The 22,531-nt window shown below is 38.6% G+C and overlaps 1 protein-coding gene across 4 annotated transcripts in view; it reads right to left on the minus strand.

The window, feature by feature from the left end:
* asic1c (acid-sensing (proton-gated) ion channel 1c) overlaps positions 1-22,531 on the minus strand; it is a 93,568-nt gene that overhangs the window by 2,168 nt on the left and 68,869 nt on the right. Inside the window, exons 2-11 of one of the 4 annotated variants that reach the window (XM_072680231.1) lie at positions 17,475-17,625; positions 12,292-12,419; positions 10,482-10,632; positions 10,274-10,330; positions 9,276-9,429; positions 9,058-9,149; positions 8,850-8,929; positions 7,188-7,259; positions 4,258-4,310; positions 4,013-4,048 (exon numbers count right to left, since the gene is read on the minus strand). In XM_072680231.1, the coding sequence (XP_072536332.1) occupies positions 4,013-4,048; positions 4,258-4,310; positions 7,188-7,259; positions 8,850-8,929; positions 9,058-9,149; positions 9,276-9,429; positions 10,274-10,330; positions 10,482-10,632; positions 12,292-12,419; positions 17,475-17,625 (974 nt within the window). Of the gene's footprint in view, positions 1-4,012; positions 4,049-4,257; positions 4,311-7,187; positions 7,260-8,849; positions 8,930-9,057; positions 9,150-9,275; positions 9,430-10,273; positions 10,331-10,481; positions 10,633-12,291; positions 12,420-15,734; positions 15,863-17,474; positions 17,626-22,531 lie in introns of all 4 variants that reach the window. The other 3 variants (XM_072680230.1, XM_072680232.1, XM_072680233.1) reach the window with 3 other exon arrangements.

Genomic DNA, 22,531 nt, shown 5'->3' on the forward strand with positions numbered 1-22,531 from the left:
GATGCATCTAGAGAGGTTATTGGATGCAGGTTTTATTGCAATGCCTTTGAAGGAGAACAAAAAAAACTTCTTCAGTTCCAGTGCATGTTTTTGGGCGTGATTCATAAAGTGCAAAGTGCTCAACCAAAGATCTGCTCAAGTAGGGTACCCCATTTTAAGTACTTATACTTAAATTTCCTTGCCATTCTTTACTATTCTTTCTAATCAAGAGAAGGGCTTAAGGAGTGCCCACTTGTGCAAGTCAAGGTGTGGAGCTCAACACTTGTGGAATTTTGCCCTTTGCAGCCTTTCAGGCTCAAATCTTGATGCACTGAAAGTGTTCCCATTCCTCAATTCTGGCCTGGATAACTATATTATGGAGAGATTTTACAGGTCGATTAGGAAGAACGGCAAGCCAGCCTGTAAATTATGAATAGCACTGAGGAACAATTATTTCATTTCTCATTAGCGTAGTGTTCTTGGCAATCCAGCACTACCGCCAAAAAACAGTCAGTTCCAAACTGTGATATTTGTTAGGGATACAGGATGTAGCAGTGATCTATTAATCACAGATAAATATGAAATTGTAGCAGAATAAAGTCATGGTTTATAGGGCACATAGAGGCAGTTAACATTAGCATCTTTAGAGTTTAGTCTTTGCTTATTGTGATAAATACTGGTTACTGTTATCAGCCTGGAAAGTCTCTGTTGAGGCATCCATGATTTTCATGCAAGATCCAATAAGGTCCAACTCTTCAATTTACTTGGTGAGAATGAAGTGACAAAGCATACCATATATCTGCCCACTCACCTGCCCTGCCCCAATTCCTACCACACTTCTCCAAACAGCCTCCATGGACATAGATTCAATTTCAACAGATCCAACTTTTTTTTTTTTTCTAAAACCATAAAACCAACCAGTCTACATGTCAGCACATTAACGGAGCCTTCCTGTCACACACCCACGTTTATTAATGAACCTTCACTTGATGAAAAAGTTGTTTACCAATTTAAAGGTTCTCCTTAGCCTAACCCAAAGCCAGGAAGAATTGTCTATCCTCAATCCTCATCCTCCATGGCCTTGGTCATGGCCTTTCTTTGACACTTTGAAACAACAAACACTTATTTCAGCACTTTTACACTTGGGCACTGCATTGCTGTCATCTTCATGATTGATTCTACCAGAAAGCCTAAAACAGCTTTCTCTCAGAGCACCACAGCCCCACAACTGGAGTCCCCCAGGGGTTAGTTCTTGGTCCACTTTTGTTCTTCTGTATACCATCAATCAGCTTCTCACTTCTCAAATCCACCTCCCAAGTCTAATAGAACATATCCAGCTTTCTAATATCACCTTCTCCTCAATTAGATCTCTCCTTTGCCTTATGACTACTTCAGTGTTCATCCACTGTGCAGCTTCTTACACCTCACAAATATCAATGCGGTGGCTTTCCTGGTCCAAATAACATCTGACATTCACTCATAACACCCCTCTGCTGAGGAGCAAGGATCAGAATTTATGGAAGCTCTGGTTCTCACATGTTGCATTTCCTCACTCGTTCTGGATGAGGAACTGCCTTGGTCCAAAACTACACACCTGAATTCCATATTGTGTCTTTGACTGTCTTTGACTGGATATTTCCTTCCCCATGGTCTAAATATGCACCTATGGTACTCCCCTCATTGGTTCCCTCCAAACTTTGTACTACACTGTGTATAATCTTATCTTGAAGATGTACTGTTGATACATTACCTGCATTTAATAGATGTATGCAGACTCATGTTAACCTCAACACAAAACCTAACCCTAACCTTAGCCAAAACCTAAACTGGTTAAATCTGTTCAGCAACTTCCCAGGTTTACAATTTCAGATATGTATTTGGACACTCCAGAAAAGTGCAAAACTCACTGCTGCTTTCAACCGAGAGTACATTGAGTGTTTTTAATATATGTAAAATAAAGTGACAACCACTGTTTATTTCTTTATCAATCCTCTTCACTTAACATCGTTATTTATTGTTTACATTTAAAAAGAAAGCTGCTTTTTATATTCATCTTCAGGGTCCAGACATTAATACATCTATTATACCCGGCCTCTTCTCTGTTTAACAACAAAAAACTGCCAAACGTGAATGTTGTCTGTTAAACAGATCTAAGCGGTATCCTGCAGTGTGATGGCTTTGAGGTCAGCACTGGCAATGTTTTCAGCATTCAAGCATCAAAAATAGACCTACATTCATTTAAAAGCATCCTTCCTTGTACATTTCCCATTAACAACATCTATACCCATTCCTGCATCCCTGCTTAATAGTTGCACACATTTGTCAACAGTTGAGAATCACCTGTAATGACATGTTCACAGCAATGCTTTGTGACCATGCTTTGTGCATAGTTCACTTACTTGTACTCAGTGACTGGATGCCATTCCTTTTCTTGTATGGCCAGTAGTCATATTAATAAACAGTATGTCCTTGAGGATCACAGCTGAAAATCCTACTGACGTCAGAAGCATGTAAACAAGCATTTTTAATCCTCAGTTTAGATTTGGTGTTCATACTGTGTGTGCATCTTAATTAGTAAGTATATGTCTGGATTAGATATTAGCTGTTTGTTCTTCTGATTGGCTTATAGATATGCAGTTAGTCAAGCTGAATGTAGACTGGCATCATTCATTATCTGCGAGTTTGGACATAGGTGAGTAATGCATAACAAGCGTGGCACAGATTTGAACTTTTCATATGTGCTTCTTTTTTGTAAAAGAGAATGAGGAGTCTGAAACTGTGAGGTAAGTGGACATACTGATGTTTTATGCTATTCTCAGGTTTCTATGAAAAAAGGGAGATTTAGATGAGAATATGGCAAAAGGGAGAAAGAGAGGCTTGGGAGAAAAAGATGGAGAACTAGTGGATGGAACGGAGGATGAAGTGAAGAGAAGATTAAAGTTGAGAGAGAGGATAGAGGTGTAAGAGGAGTACAGCAGTGTCGAAGCAGCACCAAGTCATGAAGGACTATATGGTATGTTGATCTCTTATTGGCAAAATGGCAGACTGTAGTTCAAGAGAGCTGGGACAACAGCATCTGCTGTTCAACAAGTAATTGTATGATGCATTATAGATGTTTTTCAGTCAGTGCAGATGTTATATTTAGTTGGATTATCAGTACAAAGTTCTTGGTTGGTTCTACAGAGTAGCTACAAGGTTGCTTATCAAAGGTTTAGCTTTAATTTCTTGCTAGACAATTTTACACAAACTTTAACTTAGGTTTCCAACTACATGCTCAGTCTTGTAGGTTTTATTTGACTATTCAAGACTATACACCTTTAACCCTTAGAAGTCAAGTTTTAGATTTTTTTTGCAAGATATTCAAATGTAAAATGTACATTCACAGTTAAGTACAGTTAAGTATGCAAAGATATTCAAATTTATATTTATATATAAATGAATACATTCACTTTCAGTCCCCCCCCCCCCGTTTGTATCAAGAGTACAGAAAAATGGAGGTTTGTTGTCTTTCCACAAAACAAGACAATAACTTAATCTTTTATAAGCTCTTCTACTTACAAAGTACAGTTAAAGGGTTTAAAAATCTGTATTTTCAGAATTTCAGTATTGCATGTTAATAAGCTACAAATTTGAAACAGTTGAAATAGCACCATAGCTGCGACTTCTAAGGGTTAAGCATTTTAAATAAATAAATAAATAAATAAATAACCAGTCACAAAAACATGTCTTTTTCCCAAAAGCTCCAATGCCAACTCATATTATTCTAAATAATTTTATAAGATAGAGAAGTTAGGAATTTGTACACTAAAGTGTATAGTATACATTAAAAATGCTATGTCACACATTGCTATTTTTTATGAAGCAATTTTGTCCACGTTTGCTTAAGAACCACCTTTACATTTTAATCACCTGTTACTTTTCGTTTTTGGGAAAGAGGACGGGACACAGACCTTTGCAACAAACTAGCAAAACACTGTTGCAAAAAAACAAAGCAGAAGAAACTTAAATCATTCAAAACACTAATTTGTGTTACCTGAACTTGTGCAAAACATCATCTCCGTCGTGAAAGCTACAGGATTTGAAAAACCTTCCTTAGAACGTCTAATGACCGCTTTCCTGCTCTAAATTATGGCTTGAGAAAAACAGATTTCTATTTTAAGGCAAAATCAAAAGAGAAGGATTTCAAAGGGAGATGAAGAATGAAATGCTCATGAGAATGTGCTAAATTTAGGACAGATTAAGAGGATGCATCTGCAGTATTATTGATGGCGCTGCTACCTGGGGACATGATTAGGCGTGACAGCAGGGCTGGTGGGGTTCTCTGGGTAGTCCTGGAACACACACGATGGGGAGAGAGATGAGGATGACCAAAGCAGGTTTGGGCTTAGTTCAATTTCAATTCAGCCAGCAGGAATTCAGAGTGCAAGTGACAGAAATGACATATATACACCCACAAGTGGATCCCCCCCACCAAGATTAAAAGAAAAGATTTCTGAATTTGCTGAATTGAAACTGAACTGACCCCAACCTTGGACCAAACTTGATGTAAAAATATACAATGTGGGATAAATAATGATCCATTAAATAGTTTAAAAACAAGATTTGGCGTTTGTGAAATTTAATGAAAAATAGCATTCAAAATGCATGGACAAGTCCTGATGAACTGGACAGTACAATGTCCACTAGAAAATATTAAAAGGTGGGAAAATCTTAAGGGACTTTATTTTAAGCAAACCCTTAATGGTCTTTGAAGAGCTTCAAAAAGTTACGTATTAATAAATAAAGTCTAAATGTCTTGATAGGTAGGAAATGCAGTTGGTGAATAAGAGCATATCCCATCTCTAGACTCTAGTATCTGGTGATTGTAAAAATCTACAGAGATTATCACTTATGTTCTCAAAGTCTGTGTCAACATAATGCCTATACCTCTATACTCTAAACTGTTCTATATCTTATAGTATTAGGCCAATCAGCATCTAGGATTTCTGGAAATTTGACATATACACTTATGTAATTTGTAGTTATTATTGTTATTATTATTTCATTGAGAAAGATTTATTAACTATTGTTTGTCAACTCTTCAAGTATTGTAGAACTCCTGTTAGAAATGAAGGGTTAACTTCTTGAAATGTCAAACTGAAAACTGTCCAATGCAAATGTCCCCCCCCCCAACTCAAGGTATCTAGTTCGCTACAGTCAAGTGAGCTCTCCCATTGATAAAACCATCTAAAGCCCTTAGATTAACTACAAATACCATTAGGAACTGACAGAAGGGCTATATGACAATATTTTATTGTCTCATGATTATGCTTTTCTAAGCATATCAAGGGTATTGTTGGTGTTTAAAGGACACTGATCAGCTTTCATCATCAGACCAAGTTTCATTTCCAACATTGTAATTGGCAGATGGTGAATACAAATCACTGTGAAATCGTCTGTGATTACATGTATCGCAATAAATATTGTGCATCATGAAAATGTCTTTAAATTTCGCAACATAGTATTTTTACCATATCATCCAGCCCTAACTGACAGTTTTGATTTCCAATAGGCAAAACCAATTGCATGAAACATTCACTGAACTTTTGACATTTCCAGCACAACAGAAAGCCTAATATTCATACAAGTTTCCTGTTATGTTCCAGTGGAAAGTGGACAAAGCAGTGAAAATACTACATCCAACAATAAGTGACATCAATAAAATTATTTTTTTTTGGTGAGAAGTGAGGTGATGACAAAGAAATCTACTCTGAAGCAATACCCATTGCATATCTTTTGAGTTCATTTGGGTTGATATATCAATTACGGGATAAGGTCCAGAAACAAAGTTTGCATATAGGTTATGCTGGTTGTTGCTCTGTTGACTCATTAATATGAGACTAATTTATAGTTCATTACACAACTCAATATATTTCAGGCCTTATGCGTGAACAAAATGACTAGTATTACAAAAATAGATCTGACTCCAGAATCCTTAATCTACCCATGTTGTATTTATTTATTTTTTTTTTTCATAAAGGTGGATTTATTTATTTTATTTCATTCCATATGGAATATAATGCATAACGTTTGGCTGGGAAAACACAAAGGATCGGTCTTCATTCTTTACACATGAAGGACTTCTACTTTTAAAAAAGCAGTAACAGAAGGCCTGGGCAAAAAACACGACTTCTCTACGTACAGTTAAAGACTGAGTCAGGTCAAGTCCAAACAAACTGATGATTACAAGAAACAATTACAAAAGGGCTTTGTAGTCAAAGAAGAATTTTGTCCAGGTTGCCATATGAATAGGTAAATATTTGATGCTTTTAATATCTTGTACATCAAACCAATAAAAGTGTAGCTTCCAAGCTAAAGTTGGACCATTTTGGGCCAGTTCCCCAGAGAGGGATTAGGTCTGGTTCTAAATTTTTCTTTCAACAGAGAATCTCTATTTAGAAAGCTCTGTAGTCCAAGACCAGGCTTAATCCCTGTCTGGGAAAGCAGCCCGACATCTTCATGAGTGAAACTGCATCTGTTGGTAGTGGAATGTATCCAAGGGCAAAAACAATGTTCTAAGAAGTTCTAAGAACCCACTACCTGTTCCGAGTAAGCAATAAAGACATGCATGTACCACTGTTCAAATTTACTTCAGATATCGGTCCTTAAACAAACAGTTAATATTGCTCACATTGCTTCCAGGAGACAGAAATCACCCTAAACCAACCCAGTTCACTACAACATTTTCAAAGCAACATTTCAAGGCTCCCCAGATCAGATTTTGAGCCAAAACAATGTCCAAGCCACCAACATGCAGCCATAAATATATGTATGCAATGGTTTGGGCACCCCTGGTTATATGACTGTTTTTTGTTGATTTAAATGTTGATTCCTAAAGTCAGGATAAGCAGATATCCTCTACAGAGAACCATACTTCTTAATGTCAAAACATAATTACTGTTTATTTAGCAAATAAATAGAAACCATCTTTCAAAATGTGCATAAAATTGCATATGCAAATTGCTTATGTTTACCATGAGTTTGTTACCTGTAGAAGACTTATTTTTGCTTTAAATCAACAAATGTGTCATTTGAACAGGTGTGTTCAATACTGCATATGACTGTAGCTATGCATATTAATGCAAATAGTCATAAATAGTTGGACCGTCATTTATTCTGTTTCCACCTATAGCATGCATTAGCAAATTGTACAGAAGTAACTCAGTTACCAGGTTATCACTTGCGCTCCGACGCGGCCGTCCCTTGCGTAGAAAGTAGCCCAACACTTTGTCCTTAAATACCTGTTGAACAAGGTTATGATACTGAGTAAAAATAGCATAGTTCATGGCACACTTCGCAAAGTTTAGGTTACAGTTACAGTAGAGTAAATTTATATACGGAAAGTAATCATCTCCCAGACTCTCCATGAGAAGAACAGCAACTGGACAACAAGGACACACACCCTTCTTTAAACCCTGCGCCATGTTAATGGGCGTTCCATTGCTTTATTAGCTGAAGTAAAGTTGGTTATATGAGCCCTTGTCAGAGCGAGAGATGGAGTAATCATAAGTTTTTGGCGGCAGAACTAATTAATTTCCCCAAAGTGGTGGCGAAGCTTTTTCCAGGGCAAAGCAGCCACTTAAAAACCGAAACATTTGACTTGCTGGACATTAAAATGTCTCCATCTGTATTGTGATTGCTGATACAACTTCACTCATTTTTATTAATTAGCAAGCTAAAGGCTACACTGCTAACAATAACAAAAAATGAGAGTTTTACAACAAAGCTTACAGCCAGATGAAGACATTATTCACAAGCTTTATGAACTTTATCTTAAAACCTCCTCATAAAAAATGGTTTATATTGCTAAGCCTTCATTGACATTTGAGTACTAATAGCACTTCTTGTTTGTGTGCGAGCAGAATTTTCACCATCTATTCTGTTTGGTTTCTTTCATTGGTCTGGTTTGTTAAATTCTCTATTATATATTAATAGTAAGCATTATGTAAGTGCTACACTTAAAATCTTTTTCGACTTTTCTATTCCACCTTAAACTAAACTGTTTCAGAGAATGTTTCGGTTTTGGTTGGACACATTGATTTGCAGCCTTATGAACTTCAACTTTGTTTTTTCTAAAACTAATCCAGACTTCAAATTACTATTCTACTTAAAGTAGGCTATTTTCCTTCTACTTTCAGGTTTTTCTCTGAAATAGGTTTTTTATGTAGTATTTCATTAATTCAGTTGTTCATGTTCCACACCCAAAAAAAAAAAAATGTTTTAAGCAATGTGCTGCAGTACAAAGATGGCTTTGACAGAGAAATGCTCTCAGTTGGGTCTAGTCTTTCAAAGGTTTGTGTGATATTTTGCCCATTTATTGATTATAAAACAGACAACAAACAGTAAAGTACAATGACTTTGTATTTTTGTCTCTCGCTTTATCTCTGCTTTTCAGCACTTTTCCCTTCGAGTGCTCTGCATGGTTGGCTCTATTCACTGCCTGACAGAGGAACCTTACAGACACTGGTTTTCTTTCTGAGGTTATGAGTTTGCAGGAAGAGGTGACTTTGCCTGTGTCCCTGTAATTGGATGGATCTGTACAACCGGATGAATCATTAAGGCAGCAAATTGTGCACTAGAATTAAGGTTAAAGTCTGCTTATGTGCTTTCTGTGCTTTAATCACTAATGTAAAATCTGGTATAGATTCTAGTATTTAAGTTAAGTTTTTTATCATTCAAGAGTTTTATCATTCAAACTGGCAACTAACCACTTCAGATGTATTAAAATGATACACATTAATTGATGATTCTTTAAAGGAGCAATTAGGTTTAGTGGATTAATGCAAAATACCTAGTCTATGTACTTTGCAAACCACAGAAATGCAGCGTACCTCATATAAGTAGTCAAATATTTCCAGTATTGTCAGGACACTGGCTCCAATAAACAGACCCATCTGTCCACCAATGTCACCTGAAAAAAGGAAGATATAAAAGTTACGGTTCGTCAAAAGTAAAAGAAGAAACATCAGTGTATTAAATGCTGTGCTTTACATGTACTGTAAGGTGCATTCAAATGTGATGCAGAGGTTGTTCTCTCACCAAGCAGTCCAGCCACTTCGTAGGCCTTCTTCTGCTCAATCTTTTCATAGTTCAGAGCCTCAAAAAAGATATCCAGAACCAATATGTTGTCTCTGTAAATAAATACACAAGCAATGTTTGCGCAAATTAATTTTATACACCAAGCAGTCTAATGTGCATTAAGTGGACACTAAGGTTCATCAAGACCTTTCTTGACCACAAAGTGATCAGTTTTATACCCGATGTACTGCTCTGTTTTGTTGAACTTCTTGGCCAGGTATTTGGCAGACGCTTTGCTGGGTATTTTCACCATTGAAAGCTCCTTGCCATATCGGGTCATGTTGCAAGGCGTCTGACACACACAGTAATCGTTGTCTTTCTCCACGAGAAAATCTGCAAATCAGGAATTTCAAATCACTTAATGACAAAAAAACATTGATTCTGAGCAAGTGACATATGTTTGTCTATGTATGTTTCTGATGAATCTGTTGATAAAAATGTATAAATATATAAATGTACAGAGTTTAACCTACGAACTGATATAGGGGCATATGGGTTTCTCCTATTGTTCCTCTGGAAAGACTTTGTTTTAACCATATAGGAAAACTAACCCCACAAAGGGGAGGCTGTACTTATGCATGGCTAGCGCTTACTGAGTTTTATCTGCATGCTTCAAAACAGAACTATATTTCAGCCACCAAGTGGGAGATTAAAATGTCACTGTCAGTTCTATGACTTCTAGAACTGTCTATGAGAATATAGTCATGGTCATGCAAAAACCTTGCATCCACCAACCATCCACAATGGTCCACTAACCATTAAATGTTTACACAATGCAAAGGAAACAAATTAAGTCAAAAAGTGAAAAAAATGGAGATACAAGATCTTTACATAACGGTAGTGATATAAGAATACGAATAAAAGACCATAAGGACATCTACTCTGACCTGTTTAACTACATAAAAGAATCATGCTACATTTGACCATGTTTTGGTTAGAAATGAGTGAAACTGGCACAAGACCAGGTTTTTATTCATGCAAGTCTAATTAGCATGTTTCATCAAACAGTTCCCCACCTTTAATATTCATTTGTCTTAATATTTTATCCAGTTTTAATGGCAAAATCTCTTTAGGGCCCCTTCAGCTTTACCCAAGACTTATTAAGACTCAGCAGGTGATTATGCATAGTCTGATGATTGATGAGAAACTACAATCTTCCCTTCCCGCATTCTCTTACCCAAAGCAGGGTCTGCACAGTCCTTATACTGCTCTGGTGTGCATACTGTGGAGGTACCTATTAAAAGTGTTGAAAAACAAAACACTCAAAATACTTAATGACCACTCATCATCTTATGGAAAACAAATGAATTGCAGTTTCAGGCGAACAAATATGTCCTGCATCTATAAATAGGGATACGAAATGAAATATTTTGCTCTGTTCTTACCTGGCATGTGAACCATCCTGCAGTTGCAGTTCTCGATCAGATAGCGGGTTTCACAGTCAATACGGCAGGCTGTTATGCTATAGGTGGAGAAGAACTCTGAATCGATGGGAGTGGACTTGCAGTCGCCCCAGGGTGGTGGAAGGTACTGAAGCTGAGACACATCACATGGTTTTATCATTAATGCTGCAAAAGGTGCGATCCACTAACAAATCAAGAGTCATGACCAGCCAAGCAAAGAAAAAAGTCAGTAAAAACAAAGAAAGGATACTTAGTGAGTGGGTAAGTGGGTACACCACAGACGACCAACAACAGAAAATCAATGGAGCCAAAACTAGCCACATTAAAGCACGTGTTAAAATGAGGGAGAGAGCAATCACAAGGAAATGCGAAGGACAGACAAAGCATGCTGCAAAAGTGTTAATGTAACCTGGAGAAAACCAGAGACATTGAAATTTGAGACCAAGACCTTTTGAGGGAGAGCAGCAATGGCCCACTATTGTTGCCAAGGACGTTAAACAATCAGAGCTAGACATGTCCGACATTAGCAGTTACCAAACATCAAGGCTTTCATGTCTAGAACACATACAAGATTTGACCCTTTGTATCCAGGGAGGCTACCCAGGTACTTGATTAGTTCCTTGTCACTCCAAAACTAGACCTCTGCAACTCCTGGCTGGGCTTCCTGTGCGTGCCATTAGGCTTTGTGCTCAGTTTTCAAAAGTCACCAATGTCACTCCTCTGCTGCGTTCTCTCCACCCACAGCACATTTAAAAGCCTGATTGTTTACCTACGAAGCCAAAATGGACCACCCTACCTGAAGGCAAGGGCCAAATTGCCAAATCCCACACCATACCCTTTGAGGCCTTTGTGCTTGTCCCACCACCCTTCAAGATACGTGGACAACCTTGAACCTTCAAGACTGATTAAAAGCACATAAATGAATGTTACACCTTCACACACAAAAATCTCTTGTACTCTCAGCGTGCTGCGTATAACTGTATTTCGGTACTGACTCTTCTTGTTTCTAGCAGTGTCTTACTTTGATGGTATCTTTAGACTGGAGCCTATTTGCACTAGCCGAAGGCTGTGTTTTTTAAGTAGACAACAAAGCAGTTCTGGATAAGAGTGTCTGCTATGGGCCATAAATGTAAATGATCACCTTATGAAAGCATAACAAATGATGGGCTCCAAACCATGGGTCGCAAGTGTGAAGACCCTACGTGGACCTTTAAAAAAACAAAAAAAGTTCCAACGCTACTTTTAAAAGCTCTGGGAAAATTCAGTACTGATAAGCGCAGAGACAAAAACTTGAACGGCTTTGGTTCACAGAACAAAGAGAAAACAATTCAGTCAATCACAGGTATGAATGACAATGATGACAAAGCTGATTATTTAGCTGATAGCGGTCAAAGAGGCACCAATGTCACAACATGGCTGCAATGCAACAGAGCGCACGGGAGACTTTTCATTTTAGCTGCCACAAAGAGCCACAGGCTGATAACCAAAAATGGGAACACCAGAGGAAATGAGAACCAGTGCGCTGCAACTGCCAAAAGAGCCATTTATCCGACGTGACAACGTTTGTTTCATGCATAATGAATATGCAGACTGCTGTGGATTTGGTTCACAACCAGAATGTGGTTTTCTTAGAAGCATCGTAGCACAAGGACCATCATTAAATAGCAGCACGATCCTCCCTTTAACTTCTCTATTTGTGGTCAAGATGGTCGCTATGATGCTTTTGAGCAAACCAGGTAGAGTTTGACCAGTGCATGCAACTGGAAACTGGAGACGTTGTCCCATACACTACCCTTTGCTCTTGAGTGGATACAAAGGTTTGGAAACCAGGGGCGACCCCGAATCCCAGCTCATTGGGGAAAGGTGGCTCGGATTGCGAATGAACCTGCACTTTAATGCCAGCCTCATAGGAAGTTTCATCTGGGAGAGTGAGCAAACACAAACCCTACATTAATAGTGGGTCATGCCTCAATGCCTTGATGAAAAGTGTGTAAAACGTCAAAATGAGAATCTATACAAGCTCTTTACCAAACTTAGAGTGTGGCTCCCATAGTTGTCTTCAAAGATAAATGATAAAATCGGTGCTTAAATGCAATGATCCAGGGATTTGATGATGGAAATAAAAATGATGAATAAATAAACTGTATAATACCTGTTTAAAGTGTATTAGTAAAAACAATATTAGTAAAAGCCTGCCTTTAGAGATTATTAATTGACTAGCATTTGATTAGCGTTAACAAGAGAAGGTGTGTTGATGATTCACACAAGTGATTATAAATGAAATGAAGCAGCTGTGCATGATAATGTCTTTTCTTTTCTTTTAATTGCAGGGAAGATTTAATATGTTAAGTAAATGAATCCCAGTTTTGTCTTTATTTTCTTACACGAATGGTGTCACTTGTGTCTCTTAAGCAATGATTAATGATTATCCTCCTATCATCTCTTTAAAGCACTGGAATTAAATGAATACGAAAGAGAACAGCTTCCTGAATCAGTTTGCTAAATTCGGCCCACAAAGCAATCTTGTTTGTCCTGCTAGACATCCAATTTAACAACAACCTTTTTTTAATCTTTCCATACAAATGGATTTATTTGCATAATTTAGCTTTTTAACATTCGTAAATGTACTTTGTGTCGGTAAAGGAATGTCAGGATGTAAAATATGAGGCAATAATACAAAGGCTTAGGATGTGGTGGACTGACTGATTATAGTTATAATAATGCCAGCTCATTCCATCGCCGAAGCCAATGATTGCGCCGTTTCTGGCTCTACCGGCTCTAAACCATTTGTTAATTACCAGTGGCCTTGCTTACTGGCTTACAAACACTGTTCACAGACAAAGTAGACCTTAGGATGTAAAATGCCCCCAACTCTCATCACCCCCAGGTGTAAAAACATTAGGATATCATTAGTGCAGTGTGACGATGCCACCATTCCCCTGGTTAATAATTCACCATTGTAACCTTCTAGTGCTTGCTCTTTTTCACAAAAGGATGATCATGTTTATCTCAAAAGCTATATAAAACAGGTGACTAATAAAGGAAAAAAACAACATAAAACATTTTAATTAGATGTTAGCCCACCATAAGCCATCAGAACAGCTTCCATGCACCATGGCATAGATTCTCTGGAACTGTACTGGAGGAATAAAAAAACCAAAAACAAAACAAAACAAAAAAAAAACAACATCAAAAAGATATTTCCTCTCCTGGTGTTTTGATGATAGTGGTGGATAGCGCTGTGTAATACTTCAGTCCAAAATCTCCAATAGGTGTCTAACTGGGTTGAGATCTGATGACTGCATTACATTATTTTCATACCGATTTCATACTTATTAGGGGCCACCATTCAGCGACCTCTCGTTCCCTGTGGATTGGGGCATTGTCATTCTGGAAGAAACCTCTCCGATCAGGGGCATGTGGACCCGAATCATACCAGCAAGATGTGCCCTCAAAATAACATATCCACCAGACACTTTCGCTGTAGGGAACAAGCATTTAGGTGAGCACTTGCCCACTTCTGTGTCTAATCTAATCTGACCATAACACCCCCCCCCCCCCCCCATTCCTGTAGATCAGTGTCTGTGGTTTATACAGCACTACACATTGAAGAAATGTTCTGAATTCTGAACTGCTGCATTACTATAACATCACCTTCCAGATTATGCTGACAGTTTGATCACGTCCTACATTGATGTTTCGCAGTTTGATTAACTGCTGCTCTTCTGATTTGCTTTATATATCTCACTACCATGCACAAGCATCGCACTTATGGAATATACGCTCCCGACCACAATTATCAGCCCTATTTACCACATTGCCCTATTGAGCAGTCTTTGGCTACATGACAAAGCAAAAGTTGCCTAAATCAGATCAATTTTTCTTTATATGTAAGATTAGTTACTTGCGTGGACAGCAAAAACGTGGCAATGCAACCACAGTCTGAAAAGCCCAATCAGAATTTCCCTGCGTTATCAAACAGGAAATATCAATAAACAGCTCTTAAATCTTTAGTCAATTTATTCATGTCTTGAAAAAGACCGGCAGGGAAAGAAAGCCAAAGAAGAGTCTTAATGTAGTTTGAGTCTTTTTATCCAGTACGAGTTTGAGTGCCTTTTCACATCAATAATTATATCAGTGTGCCCATGCATAACATTGGACTTTTGTGGTGTTATGGTGACCTCATACTATTTATTAGTATTTTATAAGTGCTTTTGTAAGGCTTCGTTCCTCCCAAGATTTCTTCTTCCAGCTTTGAGGAAGTTGGGGTTACATGTTATACCAGGTTGTAAAACTGCTATACAAACAAATTTGACATTACGTCCCTAGATTTCTTTAACCGAAAGGAATGGAGTTTCTGTTCACAGTTTGGCAGTTAAACATAGTAAATTATATGTCAAGTAGCTGTATATTGTCTGTAAATTAAATGTCGAGTAGCAGTATATTGTCTCTAAATTATATGTAGAGTAGCAGTATAATGTCTGTAAATTATATGTAGAGTAGCAGTATATTGTTAGTACTAGATAGACACCAACAGCCGGAACAAATTCCTTGTGTGTAAACATACTTTCTGATTCTGAAACTCTGAAAAATGTGTTTAATGTTTAATCTTTCCTGAAACTGTTTTGCTTCGATGATGATCATTTCACGTAAAAGGAGTCAGGGGACTGATATGAATGTGGTAATCAACGTGCCAGGTGGAGCGTTGTTGTTCCACACATTAGGCTCTGTTGACCAGAGGGACCTGTTCAGAATAAAGTCAAGACTATGTAAACAGCCAGGCGAAACAATCATCTGAGTAGTGTATTCGGTTTGGGCTAATTTTACCTGCTGTGTAAACACAGTCTTTGTGACTGAAGCTTCTGCCAGCTGTGATTCAATAATTAAAGTCACTCAGAACTATTCCTCTTGCATTCTTGATCCAAAATGAAGATCAGTTAGGCTTGTTTGACATCTTACATGCACCACAGAGCATAGACGGATGCTAACTGCTTCAAAGTCTCATGCACTCATTTATTCAGGTTTTTCCTTTTATTTGTCACTCGTCAGTAGATACACTACATCATTCATACTGAAGTGATGCTTTCCCATGATTTAGCCCTAAACTCATTCGGGTTTGTCTTTGGTTTTCTCCAAGTCTGTAATGATTTCAATGGAGAGAATGTGCTGAGCACACAGGCAAGCAGAGGTAGAGGCTGAGAATGGGTAGTGTACAATAGGCTTAGTATTAGGTACCAGTTGTTGCTGACAAGACACAAAAGTTTGAAAACCAGGGGCCACACCAAATCCCAGCTGGTCTATGAAGGGCGGCTCATCCTGGCTGTGGATCTGAACTTTGATGCCTGCTTCATACGAGGTTTCGTCTGTGGGGACAGCATGCCAGGGTGTTAAATTTGACAGATTTGACAAGAACTTAAAAGAGGCAGGAAAGTGGCCCCATGTTCATCTGAAAAAGGCAATGGCTAGTTACAGTATACAGTAATGTGCGCGTTGATGTAGCACAGAACACAGTGATATTTCACACCCTGTAAACAAATGTTTGGATAAACAGTCTTCATTACAGCTGCAGGGAGCATAAATATGAAATTTGATCATTTTTATGATAGGTTATTAGATTCTGATTTTGATTCATTAAAACTGTTCCATATTTCTTTTTAAATATATGATTAAATTGAGTTAAGAAAAGATGGATGTGATGGGGAAAGGATAAAGAAAGCACAGCATGGCAAATGTGAAAAAAATAGTGATGACTGTTAGATACACTCAGTGAAAACTGATGAGGGAAGCAGATTTTTTTGAGGTTATTCCAGCAGTAAAATGAAAGCCAGAAGTGTCTGGCAAACTTTAGATCGTAGTCAGTTCAGTGGCAAGATGATTTGGGTGCTGCTGTGAGTTATCCCATCAAAACATGTCATGGATCGCTGCATTTCATGTAGTGCATTCTGTTTCCACAGCACCTTTACTGAGTGCACCATCAGACCAAGGAAAGTCTTCCTCTAAATCCAGATAGTAAGTCATAGTGGTCCTTTGGATTAATGCACTACAATTATCTATTTATTAAAAAAAATAAAAGGAAAAAAAAAACAAAAAAAGAAAAAATGTACAATAGCCATTGGCACCAAATGTAGACTGGTACATGATGGTAATCTTGTTATTTCAGTAGTGCAAACATTCTGAATGATTAATTAAAGAAAAAGCCTATTACCCTCCCCATAGAGTAGTTTCAAATAAATAAATGCATTTCATTTTATTGCCATGACTGAGAAGACTATGCAAAGGCATACAATGAATACACCATTTCAAATTGTTTTCAGACAATTTAAGAAGATATCTTTTTAATCACTGCTCTGATCTATGATGCTTCCAAATGTATGTGGGATTCCTTAGGTACTACCATTTGTTTCTCAGTAGTGGAAATGTGGAGGGTCTACAGTAAGTGATTAATATTGGTCAGTCAAGTATGCACCTTGTAAAGCTCTCCTAGAGGTCATTGTTGAAAACCTGTGTGTATCTCTGAACAGGTTATATAAATATAAGGCTTAACTGAATGACTTTTTATGATTGTCTGCCAGCCGGTCATTCTTTTACAATTGAGGAAAGATATCTGCTTTTAAAATCAGGCAAAGATGGATGTAAAAATGGCAGCAAGATTTGTCAGCCAGGTGCTTGTTATGCATAAGGCTGTATCTTTTTTATTTTAATACTAATATTTTTCTTTATTTTACATCATTTGAAAATGGCATGTGTCCATAATGTACTGTGGAAAAAGTCATGATGATAAATGGTCTAAAAATTGCTCAACAACTAAAGTTATACCTAAAGTTATGGCTTCTGAAGTTTTCAAATACTGACACCTATAGAAGTGTCAGTGAATAATTGCATAATTTCAAACTGTCGACATATGTTCTAGATGCAAATATATGACCATTTCCTGTTCCATAGATATTTTTATTTTATAGGAGGATAAATGCTTACCTGTGTCTCCCCACACCGGCAGGTATTCGTCTTGCTGAATGTCCAACATTATCTCCAGACCATTGCCTGTGCCACCTTTTAAGGTCGTCAGCAAAGGGTTGCCGTCCAAGCCAGAGTTGAAGGTGTAGCATTTGCCGTATCTTGTATAAATCTGTGGAGAGATGGACAGAAAACGAGGAATGTTTTTGTACCATAAGAGCCAGGTGTTTTTAATGGTGTGAACTACCTTCTCTGAGTAAATGGTCGTCCACTCATCCAGCCCGACCTGCTGGAAGACTGACCGCTGGGGGTCCCCTCTACCTGCGTCAGACCAGCTACCACCTGACCAACAGGGCCGGTAGCATGCAGCCATAAGTTCTCTATAAAGCAAGTTAGTCGTTTTATAGTGAGTGAAAAGCCTGTGTGTTTCATCATGGTGTTATTTTGGCTTGCTAAGTGTGAACTACTAGTGAGCAGCAAACAAATACTGCTTAAAAAAGCCTATGAATATCCCAAGAGATCAACCATTGGCTATGTGCCATCTTGTATCTCCACAATAAGAACTTGAAAGTTAAGGTTTTCATTCTTCTGTCAACAGAAGTCAACGTAAGATTTATTTTGGTTTATTCAGCGCCAAACCTTGATCTTCTGTAAATGACTGCTAGCATGAAAAATGAAAAAAGTTTTGCACAGTGATACTATCTCATGACCTGCTAAATATGGTGGTATATGCTTTTGAATTCTGGCCTCTACACACTGCCCAAAACAACACCAGTCTGTGATTGGTCAGGAAAATGACCCTTTCCTATCAAAGCAGCCAGTTCCTTCTGATGTGAATTTGCTAGATGTAACTATTCAACTATTCATATTACCAGCCTGGGAAAAAAAAAGGTCCTACCATTGCATTTTTACACGGCTGCTAACACTTTCGCCGTCTTCATGCCTGCTGCTGATTTAAGTGAAAGTTTGTGTCAGGTCGAATTTTAAGTTCAGCCACCATTAATTTAAAGGAATGTGCATGACGTCCCTATAAGCCGCTCTGGCCATTTCGATGCAAAATTCAACACATCAGCCTGAGACAATTGAAAATGAAGCTCTGTCATGCTTTTCTGCTTCCACTATATCGCTAATGAACAGAGCAAGGCCTTCACCTCTGGTGCACTGCTTTAACAAGAGCCCGGTGAGCTTTAACGAGGCTCCCCCTCAGCACTTCCTGGGCAGCTTTTAAATGGCAAGGGGGCTTTTCAGACAATTTTGCCTCTGTGCATCAGAGGTGCATTTATTTATTTATTTATTTTGGCAATCAGGTACGGATCGGAATAGAAATTCAGAAGCCATTTAAAAGCCTTAATCTTTTAAAATCTCAATTAAAATGACTGATGAAAGATAAAGCAATGATCCCTGTCAGCATATTTTGTGAGTAATTTGTTGGGGATGCAGAGCACCATCTTCCAAAGAGAGAATCGTGGCTGGTTAAAACACTAAAGAAAATCAATGCTGCAATTTCATAAGCTGAAATGCTGGAATGTAACATTATTACAAATGCAAATAAAATAATAAGAAAGGATTTCTTGGAGGTATCACATTATTGAGAGGAGTCGGAGGGGAGTTTTTGGCTGTGGGAGATTTTCAGCTCATCTGTGCACAGCATGGAGAGATGTTCAATTATTCATGTCTTTTCCACTCTAGAAATTTGTCAGGGTGCAGTTTGAATGCAGGTTTGTGTTGCAAAGATTTGCCTCGGGGTATCTTTTCGCAGTCCCCCAAACCTGCCACACGTTTCTTTTTTTTTCTGGGAGTGGGATGGGTGGGTGTAAAAGAAGAGGCAAGTCTAAGACTAGTGCCAAAAGCTGCCATTTGTAGTGCCAAGAGCATTTCTAAATGATTAGAATGACTTCAGGACTGCTTCAGTCAGCACACACACACACACACACACACACACAGTTCTCTATTCTCAGAAACAAAACGCTCATAAATAAAAACTTAACAAGATACCTGGAAAGAAATAGAAGTAGCTGAGATACTAAACATATATATATATATATATATATATACATACACACACACATACACACACACATATACATATATATATATATATATATATACATACATATACATATATATATATATATACACATATGTACTCTACATGCACATAAATGTACGTACTGGAGTGAAGTTCTTGAAAGTGCAGTTCTCTCCTCTGAACCTGCACTCCAAAAGCATGTCCTCCAACTGGTGGCCCAGCCTGCTAATCATCTCAGTGGTGTTGAGCTGGTAGCGGGAAGGTGGACTGTAGTCAGTGAAGTCCAGCAGCCGCATCAGTCTCTCCCTGTGGCGACTGTGCTTTAGCATAGCCACGCTCTGCTTATTCACAGAGTGGTTGAGGTGCATGATGTCCATCCAGTAACCGCTGTGGTACAGGTCTGCTTTAGTGAGGCTGGACACACGAAAGAGGTTCTGGTTGCAGAGCGTGACCGCCGGGAACGTCATGTTGTGCGCCCACACCATGTAGATCTTGGTCACAGCAGGGTAAGACAGAAGATACAGCACGCGGTTCCACGACCACGTGAACAGAAGCCCCAAGCACACAAAAACGGCCAAAAGCCAGAACAAGCGCTGAACCCTGGATTTGTCTGGGGCAAAAATATACTTTAGCCCATGGACCTTGGTTCTTAGCACGAACGCCAACGTGATGTTCTTGGTGTTGTAGGTGTCCGCTGCACTGCATTTTGCCTCAGAGTTGGTCTGCAGGGCTCTGGAGCCATTGTTGACAGGTTCTTCAACTGACGGCAGCGTCACCATACTTGGACGGGACGTTCATTACATGCACTGCAAACTTTCAAAATTCAGCATGCATGACTGCCACTTTCAATAATTGCTGGTGGAGGAAGGGGGTCTTGCGACGGATTCAAAAACCCCACAATCAAACACACAACACACCTTCTCCAGGGACTGGAGAGGCAGAGAGACAGATATTGAAATTCAAAAAAAAAAAAAAAAGCTGCTGCACACAGATAGGCTGAGCTTATGACATTACAAGTATGTTCGTAACAGCTTTTTTATTAAGACGTTCTGTGTAATAACAGATAGGAAAAAAAATGAATCAGTCTGTACATTACCAAGCGTAAGGTCCGACAAAGCTCATAAGATGGATAGACGTGCTCATGTGCAGCGGTCCATCGTATCTCTAAGTCCTGAGCTTCTAGAGCCAATCTGTGGGCTGAAATCAAAATCTATGAATCTTTATGTCTTGAAGTAATCAGAGAATCTTCACTTTTCTTCCCCACCTGCTTGCTCCTGGAGAAAGACTGTGTGTGGCTGCAGATTCTTGTTGCTTTCCTTTTGTGTGAGGTAGCTCAACCCCTCCCTCCCTCCCAGATTTGTCTGGCGATGGATTTGCAGCAGGCATGTGGGTCCATGTTTTCTGTTTTCTTCTTACAATGAAGAGTTTTCATAGGGTTCTCAGCATTTCGCCTGAACATAAGTGGATACAATGGCATCCTTTCGAGAAAGATCCCAAAAGAATTTCACCTGTTATCAAGTCAAACTTAGTAAAAGATGTGTTTGTGTATGTTAAAATAATTCATCACCCATGAACAAAAAGGCATGGGAATAGAGGGGCATGAAATAAGGTCAGCGCCAGCTGAAAAAAAAAAAAAAAAGGAGCTAATAGACTCATGTTTCCAAACCTTGTTTCCAATACACATATCTAGTAATCTAGCAGTTTGGACAGTAGATACCCCCCACTCCCAAATATAGTATTTTCCAATTCCCACCCACTAGCGAGGATTTCCCAATTGAACAATGCCACTAATGCTCCAACCAACTGCACTTTTTTATTTTTTTACTGCTGATAATACATTGCTGGCCACTGAAATGAATAGGATCATTATTCACAGCCGCTGCACAGTAATACGATGGAATTTAGTCTTGGCATTTAACAATTATAAACTTGAACATTACAGTGTGTGAAGTGAGCACCCTCTCCTGTATCCTGTAGGTGGGCAGCTTCCTTACCAGAAAGCAATTTGGGCTGTAAGTGTTGAGGGAAGAGAGGCACTGCCTCTCAACTGCCACCCCCCCCAACCTCCCGTCCTGCCTGTCCAAAGGACCAAACAGGCCACCTTTCAGTCCCAGGCTCACGTTCTAGCGTTTAGGCCACGGCTGCCCCCAGTGAGCTTGAAGAACACTAACTGGCAGTTCTGGTACATCTATCCTGGCTAGCATTGCACTATGCGATAAAGAAGTGGAGAGCCAACCTACACACCTGTGCCCAAAGATTACACTGGTAATCTCCTGATGAGGGGCAATGCTTAGATAGCTGCGACCCACTATACATGCTCATAAAGAAGTTACATCAGGGATCACCAGTTCTGACCCTGGAGGTCAGGTCCAGCATGGTGCCAACTCTGCTCATCAACTGAATCTGGTAATTAAACCCTAAACCCTAAACCCTATACTATCATTTTAATAAAAATGGGGGTAGCTTGAACATCTTGATACATTTACACACTTGGAGAATATTGATTAACCAAAATTAAGTCACAACTAATAATGCAGAACAGATGGTATGGCATAACATACTTGAGCGTGGGACGCTGTACATTCCCACTGTAGCACTTTTCCTACTGTGACTCTAAAAAGCACCTTTCAGATATGTACACTTTTATGATACTTCAAGTTTAAAAGACATGTTTCTATTATTATTGGTTATATTACAATATGGTAGAAAGTAGGAATTGTTAGCTTTTGCATCTGAAGGTGTTTTCTTAAATATATTCCCACTTAGTAAAATCCCATTTAATACATTTCTTTTATTAGTTTTTTTATTTGTGTATGTCTTTTCTTTATGCCATTATATTCATAAGATCCAAGATAGCATTGCTTTATTATATCATTCGGACAACACATAAAATGGCTGTTAAGTCCAGGAAATACCATTGTAACCTGCTGCAATTCTGTTTGGTTATGGTCCACATGATTTCTATTAAAGCAAGGTATTAAACTGATTTGATTCCATTACATCCCTCTTCCTCTGTACCCTTTTGAAACTTTTTGCTGTGAGAAGATCT

Source organism: Salminus brasiliensis, chromosome 5, assembly GCF_030463535.1.
Source record: "Salminus brasiliensis chromosome 5, fSalBra1.hap2, whole genome shotgun sequence".
In the NCBI taxonomy this organism is placed as follows: Eukaryota; Metazoa; Chordata; class Actinopteri; order Characiformes; family Bryconidae; genus Salminus; species Salminus brasiliensis.